The sequence below is a fragment of the Fusarium graminearum genome, chromosome 3 (genome assembly GCF_000240135.3).
Source record: "Fusarium graminearum PH-1 chromosome 3, whole genome shotgun sequence".
NCBI lineage: Eukaryota > Fungi > Ascomycota > Sordariomycetes > Hypocreales > Nectriaceae > Fusarium > Fusarium graminearum.
Window position 1 is genome coordinate 2,227,370 of NC_026476.1, and position 12,981 is coordinate 2,240,350.

Here is a 12,981-nt window from a genome sequence, read left to right on the forward strand (position 1 = left end):
TTCTGGATACAATCTTATTAGCCCAGTCTCCAGTTGGTTGGTTAGCCCAAGCAACCTAAACAAGGCTCCGATTCCTCCATTCGTTCACCCACAAAGAATCTGCTACCTACGTCAGTCCATTTTCCCATCCCCGTAGGTAGGCGAGGGCACGCTTGGTGGGTAGCTTGACCTGCCTGAGGTGATGAAGTTTGAGAAAAACTACCTACCCTTCTATAGTTTCAAATGGCATACGGCTGGCTGGACAGCAGACTAAAATAAAATAAAATAAGCCAGTGGCGGTCAAAGTGTCTGCCTAGGTACCCCAGAGGGATCTACTGACTAACGTCAACTCATGCCTGAGGATAATGGTTCTGGTTGTTTGTTGAATCATTCATTGGTGTTGCAGTGACTCTTTCTTTGACTCTAACTGATCATCACATGCTACCTAATTAAGGGCATGGGTGACAGACATGACATGCATACCTTAGTAGGTATGTAGTACACATTTGTCAAATGTCCTGTTCAACAAATTATTAACAATACATATGTGATCATATAAACATTTCCTTTTGTTTGCAGCTTATTAAATTGAAATTTACATGTCTGTCTATTCAATTTGTTGCTCATTCTACGTTGCTGGGCTAGCCAGGGCATAGATAACTCGGATATCCAACCCGTAAACCCGGTCTGTCTGTGCTGCATCTCGTCTCCAGAAATGATTCATGGATGACTCTAGTCCCTCACCCTCAAATCTGTTCATTGGTAGGCAAGTCCAGAAGAGGAAATCCCGAACTGAACTTGTTCGAAGTTGATAGAGTGCAGTAAGTACATGCCCAATGAGCAGTTACCCAGTCTATAGAGTTTTGCAGTAGACCGCATATCAGAGGCGATTAAACAACGACAAAAAGTGAATCACAAAGGAGTGGAGTGACACTGATAGGAGCACGCATGGACCAAGCATGGGGTTCGCTGTCAAGGGCATAGACTACATACGATTCGGGTTTGAAAAGGAGGATATGGGCTACTCCAAGCAGCAATGTGCTACTATGACAGTGTGAAGAGAGAGGTAGGCAGTAGTCAGTCTACGTAGCCCAATTTTAACAAGGGCGAGACTTGCTTGTCACTGTCACAGATGCCCAAACTGTCAGTCCTTCGTGTTTCCTTTTATGGATTAGAAGTGGAGCGGTCAACACCATCATCAACATGAACGAACAGTGATGCTCAGATGCCAACTCATAGTTACCCAGGCCCCAGGCCAAGTGTAATGTTAGGGGCGGCCCGGTTCTGCCTGAAGACATAATCTTGCATGGCAATCTGCAGCAGGACGCTTGAACCGTTTTTGCCCCTTTGATTGATTGCATCGCTCAACCTGTTACACAAGCACGTTGGGCAACAAAATTGCTTTGCTTCTTCCTTCTGCCGGGTCTGAGCTCTCACAACCCCATCACTTTCGCCAATCTATTTTTGTTTTCTCCATATGGAGCATGACCAGTCTTTGTTTACACTTTAATCACCACTTTAACAGGGTACGCACAGACAATGTTATCACAAAAGAGTTACCAGAGACAGGACTCTACCTGCTGCCTTGTCCGCTTACATGGTATTACATGAATCCAGACTGCTGAGCAGTGCTTTTGTATTGTGCGAGAATAAGGTTGCATTTGTGCCCTAATTTTTATGACTCCTGATGCAGGGAAGCGAAAGGCAATACTGTCTTTGATGTTGTACCAACCATCAAACATGAATCCAGTCCCAGTCTATATTCTCGAGGAGCCATACAGGCTGACTGTAAAGTACCCGGCTAAGAATCCAACATTGAATTAAAAGGCCCCTGCGCATTGGGGCATTGCCTAATTTGTGACCAACCAAGCAGGTATAGTACGATTATCTATCATTCCACGACAGTAGGCATCTGCATAAGATGAAATATTGTATGCCATGCGTTGGACTAAGGGGTATTCTCCTGGCTGTGTCACTGTTTAGCCATGCCTCGTTTGTCTATCTCTCCGTCTCGTCTTGTGAGATTCTGGCCTGTAGTTCGTGACCTTTGGATTATTCTGCTTACACTATAGCCTTGTTGAGTTGGCAAATATGTCAATATTGCTCACCTGGGTAAGACGAACCCCAGTCGATGACAATGTTCTTCATCATTATTAGACCACGTCTTGAAGAGATTGCACAAACTCATGACAACGACTGTTAAAACACTGGTAATTGTTTGATCCGCTGGCCTTAGATGTATAATTTTGCAACGGTCCCGTGCTCTACGAAACCTATAGAACTTGTTTCCCCTGGCGCCGCCTAGTAAAGAAGAAATGACAATATACTAGTGTTCGTCTAGCAAATTGATTCACTCTCCTTCCCGGACCTCCAGTATGTCTGCTTCAATATCGTCTTCATCATCCTCGCCGTCGTCACCATTACCATATTCTCCCTCTCCGTCCTCGAACTCTTCTTCGATGATGGGTTCCCCTTGCTCCTCCTGAAGCTGCTTGATTCTCGTCTTGGTCATTTCAAAGACATACTGACCCAAATGCTCGACCCCTTCCATTGGTACCTCACCTTCGACGGCGCCGGGCTCCTCTGTAACCTCCCGCGGTGTGGGCCAGAGTTCTCCTGTCACAAGCATAAGCTTGTCTGGCCTTTGCAACAACAAGTCGAAAGCAGGATGGAGTTCAGGGCAGGCTTCAAAGACCTCACGGCGGCCAAGAATGTACAACCCAAGTCGTGCTCGGGACAGAGCTACTGTCATGCGTCGCACATCGCGCAGATAACCCACGCGCGACGTTCGGGTAAGTGACAGAATGATATCTAAAAAAAACATGTTAGTTTAAAGGGTGGAAATCAACAATGAGCCCAAATGCTTACAATCGTTTTGCTCGCCCTGATATTTGTCGACCGTAGCTACCGCCTTTGGCAGACCAAAGACTGGGTTTCGGGCACATCTGTGAGACAACACATCCTTTACGAGAGCTCGCTGGCCAGCATAAGTTGTGAGGATGGTGATCTTCTCGGCGGGATATCCAAGAAGACGCATGTATTGGAAGATAGCAACTGCGTACTCGGCTTCTCCAAGGTTTTGGATGAAGTGAGGCGTAGGTTCAGCCTCGCCCTGGCCCTTGTAATCAGGTACATTGATGAACTGATAATCGTACTTAAATCCAGCGTTGGCCTTGACAAATTCGGGACTCGTCTGCACACTCGGGAGGTTATCAAGCTTAGGGTAACGCCACTGGTAAAGGCTTGCTATCGAGCCACGGGCACGTCCTTGTTGGTCGAGGGCGACTGTCGGCACACCCAGTCTGACCAGTCTCGAGAACAGTGACTGTTCGAGATTGGCGTAGTGGCGGAACGCCAAGCTCTGGATAACTGGAGAGTTCTGGAAATGGTCTCCACATAGAACAACTCTTTGAAGGCCCATCTTGCCATTACGAGGCTTCTGCATAGCCAAAGGCAAGAATGTCTCGATTTCAGTTACTTGAGCAGCCTCCTCCATCACAACGTTGTCATACTGGAAGCCCAGCGATGCAATCTCGCCTCTCCTGATGGCCGCGTGTGTTGTTGTCATTGCAATAATACGGGCCTCGCTAGTGAGAAGGTAGTTTGCCTTGTCGCGGTCCCGCCTCAAGATTTCGAAAGGAAGTGCATCGGCCAACTCCAAGAATATCTTGGAAATGTGACGATAACAACCCTTCGCAACCTCTATAGCCTGTTCTTTATCTCCCTCGGGGGGGAAGATAGGCTGAGGGGCATCAGCAAAGTATGCGTGGAACGGGAAAGCTTCCATGATATCAGAAACAGTAGAAGCATCGTCACTGGCAACGAGTTGGAACCTATTCCATGCAGGAACAACATAAACGTTGTTGAAATATCCAGCCGTCTCAGCCGAATTCTCGTGGGCCCCGGGTGCGCCAAGGCTGGTTGCTAGCTTCCTCACTTCGAGAAGATAGCGGTCTCGATTCTCTAGAAAAGATTCGACTCGGCCATGCTTGCTGAAGTTTCCTTCTGTGCCAAGGTCTTCTTCACCGTGTCCCAGACGCAATAAATGTCGCTCATCGATATCCAGGGCAACAATCTTGGCAAATAGTTGGTTGAGGGCCTGGTTACTATGTGCGAGTAGCAAGGTCTTCTGCTCGGGATGATTGTGGTAAATATTGTTGATCACCTGTGTGGCTACATCTGTTTTGCCTGTACCGGGGGGGCCGACAATGACAGTCAATCCAGGCTGAGTGCCGGAGGTGATGGCCTCAATTTGAGCGGGAGTGAATCGCACTGGATTGACCTTAGGGTTATCAATGGGATAGGGCCCATTGTTGGGTGGCTTGTAACTTGATACCTTCAACGTCTCAATTTCGGCGATAAGGGCAGGGTCAGCATCTCGGCGTCGCTTCTTGGAAGGCTTAGTAGATGGGGGTTCGCTCTGTTTCTCGACAGACTCGAGCACGTACGGCGGGCCAAAGCTACCAGAAACATCGTCACCTGGATCGATGATCTTGCCAGGCAGACTCTCAGCAAGATGCTGCCAGTCAAGGAACGTGTCCCTGAAGTCTACCTTGCGTTCGCGATTTGGCAGGTTTTTATAATAAGCTCCTGCTGGATCGCCATAGCCAAGAAACACCTCGTGAAGCCACTCCGGCAGAGGTACATCAGACAGCACTAAATTCCGAATAGATTCTAGTACAGGCTTGAAGTTGTTCTCCCTCCTGCCACGTCTTAATAGTAGGTTGATCTTGCCATACACGTCAGGTTTTCCAGCGGCCGCCCGCTCAGCGTCTCTGCTGTAAGCATGAGGGTCGAGCTTGAGCTGGATGCGACGCTTGCTGTCAAGACTTTGGGCTCCATCTCGAACCTGACGACCCTTATCGTCAGTGATTTGGTGAATTTCAGCCGTTCGTACAGTAATCACACCCAATCGTTCAGATTCGGAGAGATTTTCTTCGCCATTGCTGGCAGACTTTGTAGGCGATGGCTCGACTGCAATGAGGAAGACGACGTCGTCTTGCCTGAGAGAATCCCATTCTCTACTAACGCCTTCTCCTAGCCGTCGAACGTCGAACGAAACCTCTGCGCGTACCGTTGATGGTTTGTCATCTCCCACCAGAGGTGGCGCAACCTCCAGAATGGCCGGTTTCGAGATGGGCATCGCCATCTTTGAGAAACCCGCGAAATTGGTTTCATCTGATCGCTTCGACTCAGGACGCAAGCGCCGTATGGCAGTCTCGATATCTTTGCGAACTCCGTAGAAAGACTCGCACCGATACAGGACAAGTGCTCGCCACAAAAAGTCGCCGACGGAAAGATATTGCAGGTTGAGCTTGGGCAGAGCCATAGGATGTGATCCGTCATAAGACTCGGCTTGTTGAAAGCTGCTATCAAACAAGGTCTCTTCTGTTGGTGCCAGACTCATATGTCGAGCAGCCTCTTGAAACGTTTTCCTGCGCTCAAAGTTGGACAAGACCACTTCAAGTAACAATTTGCGATCAACGGGGAGGCTGAGGCTGTCAGGGTATTCTGTTCGGAAACCGAGCAGTGAAACCAGTTCCATAAGCTCTTCATCTGTCAATGGCTGAAGCGAGGCCTCCAATTCTTGCCTCTGATCAACAGCGCCATAGTTAGACAAGGCTAAGACTGTCAACTTTTCTCGGAAATGTTTCAAGGCAGTACGTTGCAATTTTGCAAGCGACTCGCAATGCTTATCATATGCCTCTTTTATGCTGTACTGAGCACCTGTCTGATCATTGATGTCGAAGAAAGTAAAGTGGGACAGGAGAGTTTGGAGGTCACGAAGAAGTGTATTCTCCTCATCATTAAACATTGGTGATAATCTTGCAGCAGGTATTATGTGTAGATCCTGGACCAAGGCATTGACATAGCGCCTTGTCGGAAGTTGGCTTTGAAGATCAGTGAGAAATTCGGTGAATCGCTCGCAGTACAGCACTTGGTCTGCTTTGCTATTTTGGGTGTAGAGTAGGCCTAGGAAGTCAAGAAGGAGTGTATAGAGCCACGACCGTTCAAAGCGTAGTCGCGCCTTGTTTTGCTCATCAGCTGCTTCGTATCGCTTATGCGCAGCCTTCCAGGCCTTTCGTAAATGAGGAAGTTGCTCCAGGCTAGCTTCACGAGACTGTTCTGTCGACAGGTTATGCCAGATCCCAATCGACACAAGAGGGGCGCATTCCTTTCGGACAAGAGTGCAGTCGAGACTCTGGAATGCGTAGATGAAGAAACACAGGAGTTGCGTTCGAAGGGTAACAGAGAGTGTTCGATCGATCATCATGGACAAAAGTCGGCGGAAGAGAGAAGAAAAGTCGGCTGGTCGGTCCTCGAAAAGCGCTGGCAACTGTTAATAATAGTTTCACAAGATTGGAGAAGCTACTTACACCATGTCGCAAGATGCTCCCGGTGCTTCACATTTGTGATGAGCGCAATCAACAGAACGTGAAAATTGGATGCTTCTTCAGTGTAGCCAGGCCACAAGTAACTAGACGGGCGTTTGTTAGCATCTGGGACTCCAAAACTTCCCGCCGCGGCATGCATACCTTTCTAGAGTCTGCAGGCTCTCAAGAAGCAAGAGAGGCTTGTACTGGAAGCCCTCGCGTTCAAGCACATCCCAGACATTCTGCTTCAGAACATCGTTTTTGACCTTTGGCTTTGCAGGTTTCTTGCCAGACTTCAACCAATGCTTTCGCGCAAGTTGGACAAACTGATGTTCCTCTTCCTCTACCTCCGCTGGGGTCGGCCGGCCATCGGTAGGCTTGGGCTTCGGGTCGCTCTGTTTCTGCGCTTTGGCGGCACCGCTGCCCTTGTGTCGCTTCACGGTTGGCATTGTCAAACTACCGTATCGTCATAGAACTATCAATTATTCGTGTCGCTCATGAGATAAGACAGAAATGCCGGAAATTCGCGTGGCCGAAGTGTGGTTAAAGTGTTGGATGAAGCTCAAGTTTTTTGAGCTTGGATCCGATCCTGGACGTCTAAAAGTGACGCCTTCTCAAACAAACAGTTCCAGTCCCAAAATTTCAGCCTCGTAGACCCACGCGACGCGCTGAATGGGTCCAGCCACAGAAAAGGTAGCGACAGGGATTAAGGTACTTGCTTCCACTACATTTTTGTGCCATGAGAAACGTCTACATGTCTCGTAAGTACATGCACGTCGGTCGCGCGCTATCGCAGCCTTCTCGCTTTCAACATCCAAAGCTCAGCTGCATGAACTGACAGATCAAAGAAAACACAATTTTGCCAAACTCAAAACCATATTTCAGGTCCTCAAACTCAACGACATACTTTGTTGCGAAATTCCGACCTGAATCATAAGCCAAAGAACTCCGTCTTTCCTTTCATTGAGCTTCCTGTCCCACTCCATGAGAACCTCGACCTACAATCATCTTCAACGACTGTCATAGCCTCGCATTATGGCGGTTCAAGATACAGACAATCCGGCCGCTCCGGCAATTTCTGCCTTCACAATACTACTGGACGACCTTCTTTCACAGGCAGAGAGGTCAAAACAAAGTGCGACTATCGAACCAGCATTGCGCAAGTCTGATTTCGACGACCTCTCGGGACGAATCACCACAACTGCAGCCGAAGTTGCTAGCCCAGCCGACGAAAGCGCCAAGCCAGCGAACGATAAGGGTCAGCAGTTCGCCATAATAGAAACTGCTGCCCGTAACATATTCAGTCATCTTATTGTGAGACTCGAACCTCCTTCGCGATCCGCGCCTTGCGCTGACCAAAGTAGGCGACAACTACCATCGATTCCCCCGATTATGTCAAAGTGTGGAATCTCCTCGACATTCTTTCCATTCTTTCCGACGACGGCCAATGCGATCCTGCACTCTTGTTCTGGCTAGCTGAAGAGCTTCTAGATAGCCAAACTATTGCCGGATGTCGTAAGATCTTTGATTTCCTCGAATCAAGGCGAGAGCGAATCACAGCGAACCACTTCAAGCAGAAACAGTTGATTATCCTCCGAACATGTAACGAATTGCTCCGCCGGTTATCCCGCGCAGAAGATACTGCTTTTTGTGGTCGAGTCTTTATCTTCATGTTTCAGAGCTTTCCCCTCGGGGACAAGAGCTCCGTGAACCTGCGAGGCGAATACCATGTCGAAAACATCACGACGTACGAGCAAGGAACTGCTGACGACGATTTCCGAATGGCTTTGGATGGGCCAGACGAGCAACCAAAGGAGCTGTCAGAGTCAAAAACCACACCCAAGTCAACAGATGCCAAAAAGGAAGACAAGGAGAAGCCTCTCCCGACCGACGTGCTATACCCATTGTTCTGGTCTCTTCAAGAATACTTCAGTCAGCCAAAGAAGCTTTTTGAAACAACGAGTCTTTCCTCCTTCAAAGAGAGTCTGGCGGCGACGATGAATGTTTTCCAGACAGTTCATAATGATTCCAAGCGGAGCCTCAAGCGGAAACGAGAAACCGGCGAAGAAGACGAGAGTTTCAATACATTCAACCCCAAATACCTCACTAGCAAAGACTTGTTCGACTTGGAGGTAGTGTTGCGTACTTTTCTGCCTACTCAGCAAGAGCTAACAAATTCTACAGATCAGTGACCTATCATTCCGACGACATATTCTAGTGCAAGCCCTCATCATCATGGATTTTCTTCTTGCGTTATCCAAGCTATCACGAGACAAGCTTACGGAAACTTTGCCAGCCACGGCCATCATAAACAAGGCTGTCATGTATGGCGATCAGGTCTTGATTGAAGAGGATGTAAGCATGCATTTGGAAACTAATCGTTTTGAGAAACACTGATTAACTTTTGGTAGGCCAAATGGGCGAGTGATACGAAGAGGACTATCGCAGATTATCTCCGTCAGGGCCCTGATGGACCATACTTTTATCGAATGGTAGAAACCGTCCTGGCTAGGGACAAGAACTGGGTTCGCTGGAAGATTGAAGGCTGTCAACCCATCAAACGCGATCCCGTCGCGCCGCCGGTCTTTGTAGAGGCGAAGGGTAATGTCCAACGCTTGGCCACCAGCAAGCGATTAAGAGCAGTCCCTATGGGTTCTGTCTCTTTGGACTTTCTCAGGGAAGAGGATGCGGAGGCAGCTATGGGTCGACTCAAAGCCAAAGAGAGGTACGAGCTTCCAGAGCTTGATGCATTCAAACGAAAAATTGCCGATGACGACTTTGAGATTGAGATGCCGACGAACGATCAAACAAAGGCCGCTGCCGTTTCTGGTAAGGCCAGCAAGAGCTGGAGAGCTCTGCGCATTGCGGCACGTACAAAGCTCGCCGCGTTTGACAAGATTGAAGATCCTAAAAAGATTGACATCGTTTTTGAGGAACTCACCGAGGCCGATGATGAAGGGGACGCTGCTGAACCTACAGCCAGTGATGAGGACATGCCCACAACCCGAGAACCCATCATTGTCTCGGGTATCACAGGTGTCGGCTGTTCAGCAATCATCAATAAGTTGATGGAGGAGAGGAAGGGTGTTTTCGCTACTGTTGTCAGGCACACTACACGAGAACCGCTTGACGGTGAAGTCAACGGCAAAACCTTCCACTTTGTCAAGCAACAAGAGTTCAATCAGCTCCGTGATGGCGATCGTCTGATAGAATCAGGTACTCGCAATGGGGTTGACTACGGAACTAGCTCCAAAGCTATCGAAGCTATCACAGAGACGGGCAAAGTCCCCATCATCGAGTTGGATATCGAGGTAAGCTAACTATGGCAATCGAAATTTTCATGTTAAATACTGACTGACTTTCATAGGCTGCGCAGTACGCCAAGGATATGGGCTTTGAAGCACGCTATGTACTCATCAAGGCCTCAACTCCAGAAGTACTCGAGCAGCGTCTCAAGGCTTTAGGCAAAGAAGACTCTACTATCCAAGAGATATTGAAGAGACTGCCGACAGAGCTCGAACCAGAGAAGGCAGACGAGCTATTCAACGCGACTATTGTCGACGATGACGAGCAAGCAGCAGTCAAAATTCTCGATGACTATGTCTACGCGAAGAGTGAGGATGAGCCTACTGCAGAGCCTGGCTCGGGGGAGGACACGGCTATGAAGGAAGATGATGAAGCAATTGCCGAGGATACCGAGACAAAGGAGGCTACAATGACGGATGCGTAACGCGGAGGTGTGCCTGCATGGATAACACGCACTGTTTACAGGTTAATGTTTGGGCGTACTGGCAATTGACGAGATGATACCCCGTCAAACTGGCTTTTATACCGTTGGATTTTCTATGGCCAAGCATGTTCAAAAAAGGGTTTATCTAAAGAGATTAAATTAAATTAATTGCGCACAATCCCAGGCTTGAAAACTAAAGAAGAATATAGAGCAGGAAAGAACCTCAAGACGGAATCGGCTTCAGCATATTTAGATTATGATAAGTTCCCAGAAGGAGTAATAACACGCCACTCTTGGGCATATCAGAATAGCTTGGCCAAGCATGGTGCACAGAGGAAATCGTTACGAGGGCGATACTACTTAGCATAACGCTTAAACACTTTGGCACGAGTTTCAGAATAATAATAATAATAATAATAGCAGAGTGGAATTGAACGACATGTGTCACAAAGAGCATCAGACTGGACTGTGCTATTAGCTATGTGAGTAAAATTGCACGTACACTCCCTCCATCCAAACTTCACAACACGAAACAGTCCGCAGGAAGAGGAATTTACTCCTCGTCAGAAGACTCCTCCTCTGAGTCAGCCTCGGCGAGCCATGTCAGGAAGGGCTCAGCAGCCTTGCGGACCTTCTTGGAGGTTGAGATGTCAGTGTACTTCTTGCTGGCCTTGGAACCCCACTTGGTCACGACCTCCTCGCTGATCAAGTCGTGGTGGTAGTAGAGCTGGAGAATCTTGACAATGGACTGGAACATCTCGGGATGATCAGCGCCAAGACCGCCAACAAGGCGCTCAGTGCCTCCAAGAAGAGCCCTCTCGTGACGCTCAGAAGTAACAAACTAGAGCGAGTTAGTATTAAGGTGTATAGTAAGGAGTCAAGATGTTAAAACATACCTGCTTGAGCATGCTAGCACGCTTGGAAATTTGAGCAACAATGTTCTTGTCGAAAATAGTCTGAACAAGAACAAGAACGGTGCGGTGCTTGCCCTCAATACCAAGTTCCTTGGCCTTGACATAAATGTCGATCGACTCAACCTTGTCGATGCCACCCTTCTCCTCAGCTTGGGACTGGATCCAGTCACCAAGTTCATCGTAGATAGTGGGACCGCCCTCACCATCTTCATCGTCATCATCGCCAATGTTGAGCTTCGCCTTAAACTCGCCAGGGAGAGAAGCCTGGCGGGCCTTGACAGCTTCCTCACTCATGTCGACAGCCCATTCATGCTCCTTGACTTCGTTCTCCTGAGCAGCTGCAGCGGCCTCGGCTTGGACCTTTTGGAACTCATCATCACTGCCAGCATCCTCGTCGGCGTTCTCGTTTGAGCCGTTGTCAGAAGCTTCATCACTGCCACCGTTGGTGCCATTGGCAGCGTTGCCGTTCTGTCGGGCCTTCTTGGCAGCCCTACGCTCGGCCTTATCCTTCTTGCCCTTCTTGGGCTGGTTCTTGAGGATAAAGCCACTGAGCTTGAGGCGAAGGTCGACATCGCTGATCTTACCGCAAGCCTTGCAGTCGAGGGTAATGTGGTCATCCTTGATCACAACATCGGTCTCGGGGTTCTTGCACTTTTTGCAGAGAACAAACTTGTTGATGAAGCCATCGAGGTGATCCTGGAGCTTGGGGGCATCGTGGGCACCGTTGATGATCCAACGGTCGTCCTTGGGGTCAATGTTGGTTTGAGCACCAAGTTCGAAACCGAAGTACTTGATGACGTAGGAGCCGGGACGGGCGAGTGAGGCTGCTACACTGCTGAGGTTGACAACAACGGTCTTAATACCGTTTCCTTTGCCTTCGATCTTGGTCTGCAGACGCTCCATCTTGTAACGATAGAAAGCATCGCTAACATCGCGGCGAACGTTGACGAGAGCCATGATAACGGTATTGAATAGTTACTGTGTAGTAAGTAAAGGTGGCAGGGCGAAGCTGGTAGGCGAGCTAGTAATTGGTATGGTCGTAAGATGACGAGGATGTCATGTATAGACTTGATAGCAGAAGATAGTTGAGGATGGGCGGAGCAACGAGGGTTTCAGTGCTCTTGATGAGTTTTGATTGTCATGTGGCAGGCCGGAATGATAATCGGATGCTGATGGTAATGCATAGACAGCTATGGTGGTGCTGGGTTTCAACCGTCGGAACTGATGTCGGGGCTACAAGGCTTTCGCGGTATGCGAAATAACTGCAGCTTAAAGAGGTGTCTGAAGACGGAGTGCTGGTCGTGCTGATACATAAACAGCAGTGTCGCTCGGCGGATATATGTGTTCGGGGAGGTACCGATTACGAAGAAGCAAACGATGACCAAGGACACAAGACGCTCCTAGGCCAACACAATGGGCGGGAGGATGCGAAAGCAGGTTCGAGATGCGAGCGAGTGAATAATGCGCGCTGCGACCGTGATAAGTCAACAGGCAAGACTGGGGCGAGTTGCGCTTTGCGCGATAGATATAGAGGACGTTGGGTAAAGCAGGTTTTTCTGTCTCTGTGAGATGAAGTGTGGTGTTGGAGAAAGGAAGAAAAAAGTGCAAGAGGAGCAACGACGTGGGTTAAGAAGGACGGACGAGTGAGGGGCGACGTTAGGGCCGACCGGGTTTTTTTTCTCTGAATAGGACGCTAGAGAATGGGGCAGGCGGCAACCTGCGAAAAAAGGCCTGTCACAGTCTGGAAGTCACAGAAGCAGTCCAGGCTCCAATGGAAACTCATCACCTACCTGGAATAACCCAATCTAAGGAGTAACAAAAAGGTTAATATCTGGGCTCGAGAATAGAACAAAAGATACATTAGGATCCCCTCTAAACTACCTAACATTGATTGACTCTCAAGTGTTTTCAGTGGTTGATATTCTTGACATCCTAAAGATAATCCATCAAAAACATGAGCTTATGATTAGGTATCAGGTCACCG

General features: G+C 48.7%; 3 protein-coding genes across 3 annotated transcripts; 1 reads left to right on the forward strand and 2 right to left on the reverse strand.

The window, feature by feature from the left end:
• Nucleotides 1-2,329: 2,329 nt before the first annotated feature.
• Nucleotides 2,330-6,802, reverse strand: FGSG_05423 (uncharacterized protein; the record flags this gene model as incomplete). The annotated part of the gene is made up of 4 exons (XM_011325657.1): nucleotides 2,330-2,790; nucleotides 2,848-6,309; nucleotides 6,357-6,457; nucleotides 6,516-6,802. 4 exons carry the CDS (start codon nucleotides 6,800-6,802, stop codon nucleotides 2,330-2,332), a joined length of 4,311 nt encoding a protein of 1,436 aa, XP_011323959.1.
• Nucleotides 6,803-7,388: 586 nt separating this feature from the next.
• FGSG_05424 (uncharacterized protein) lies at nucleotides 7,389-10,083 on the forward strand (the record flags this gene model as incomplete). Its single annotated transcript, XM_011325658.1, has 5 exons — nucleotides 7,389-7,667; nucleotides 7,718-8,485; nucleotides 8,538-8,708; nucleotides 8,765-9,664; nucleotides 9,721-10,083. The coding sequence occupies 5 exons, from the start codon at nucleotides 7,389-7,391 to the stop codon at nucleotides 10,081-10,083; spliced, it is 2,481 nt and encodes an 826-aa protein (XP_011323960.1).
• Nucleotides 10,084-10,151: 68 nt separating this feature from the next.
• FGSG_05425 (uncharacterized protein) lies at nucleotides 10,152-12,257 on the reverse strand. Its single transcript, XM_011325659.1, has 2 exons — nucleotides 10,980-12,257; nucleotides 10,152-10,924 (listed from the first exon to the last, which is right to left on the reverse strand). The coding sequence occupies exons 1-2, from the start codon at nucleotides 11,952-11,954 to the stop codon at nucleotides 10,637-10,639; spliced, it is 1,263 nt and encodes a 420-aa protein (XP_011323961.1). The 5' UTR covers nucleotides 11,955-12,257; the 3' UTR covers nucleotides 10,152-10,636.
• Nucleotides 12,258-12,981: the final 724 nt, after the last annotated feature.

What these genes read in the sequence shown, in the direction of transcription:
- FGSG_05425 (XM_011325659.1), bottom strand. Translation starts at nt 11,954, where the DNA reads ATGGCTCTCGTCAACGTTCGCCGCGATGTTAGCGATGCTTTCTATCGT. An exon ending in GTGCTAGCATGCTCAAGCAG is followed by an intron (nt 10,925 to 10,979) that starts GTATGTTTTAAC and finishes AACTCGCTCTAG; the next exon opens with TTTGTTACTTCTGAGCGTCA.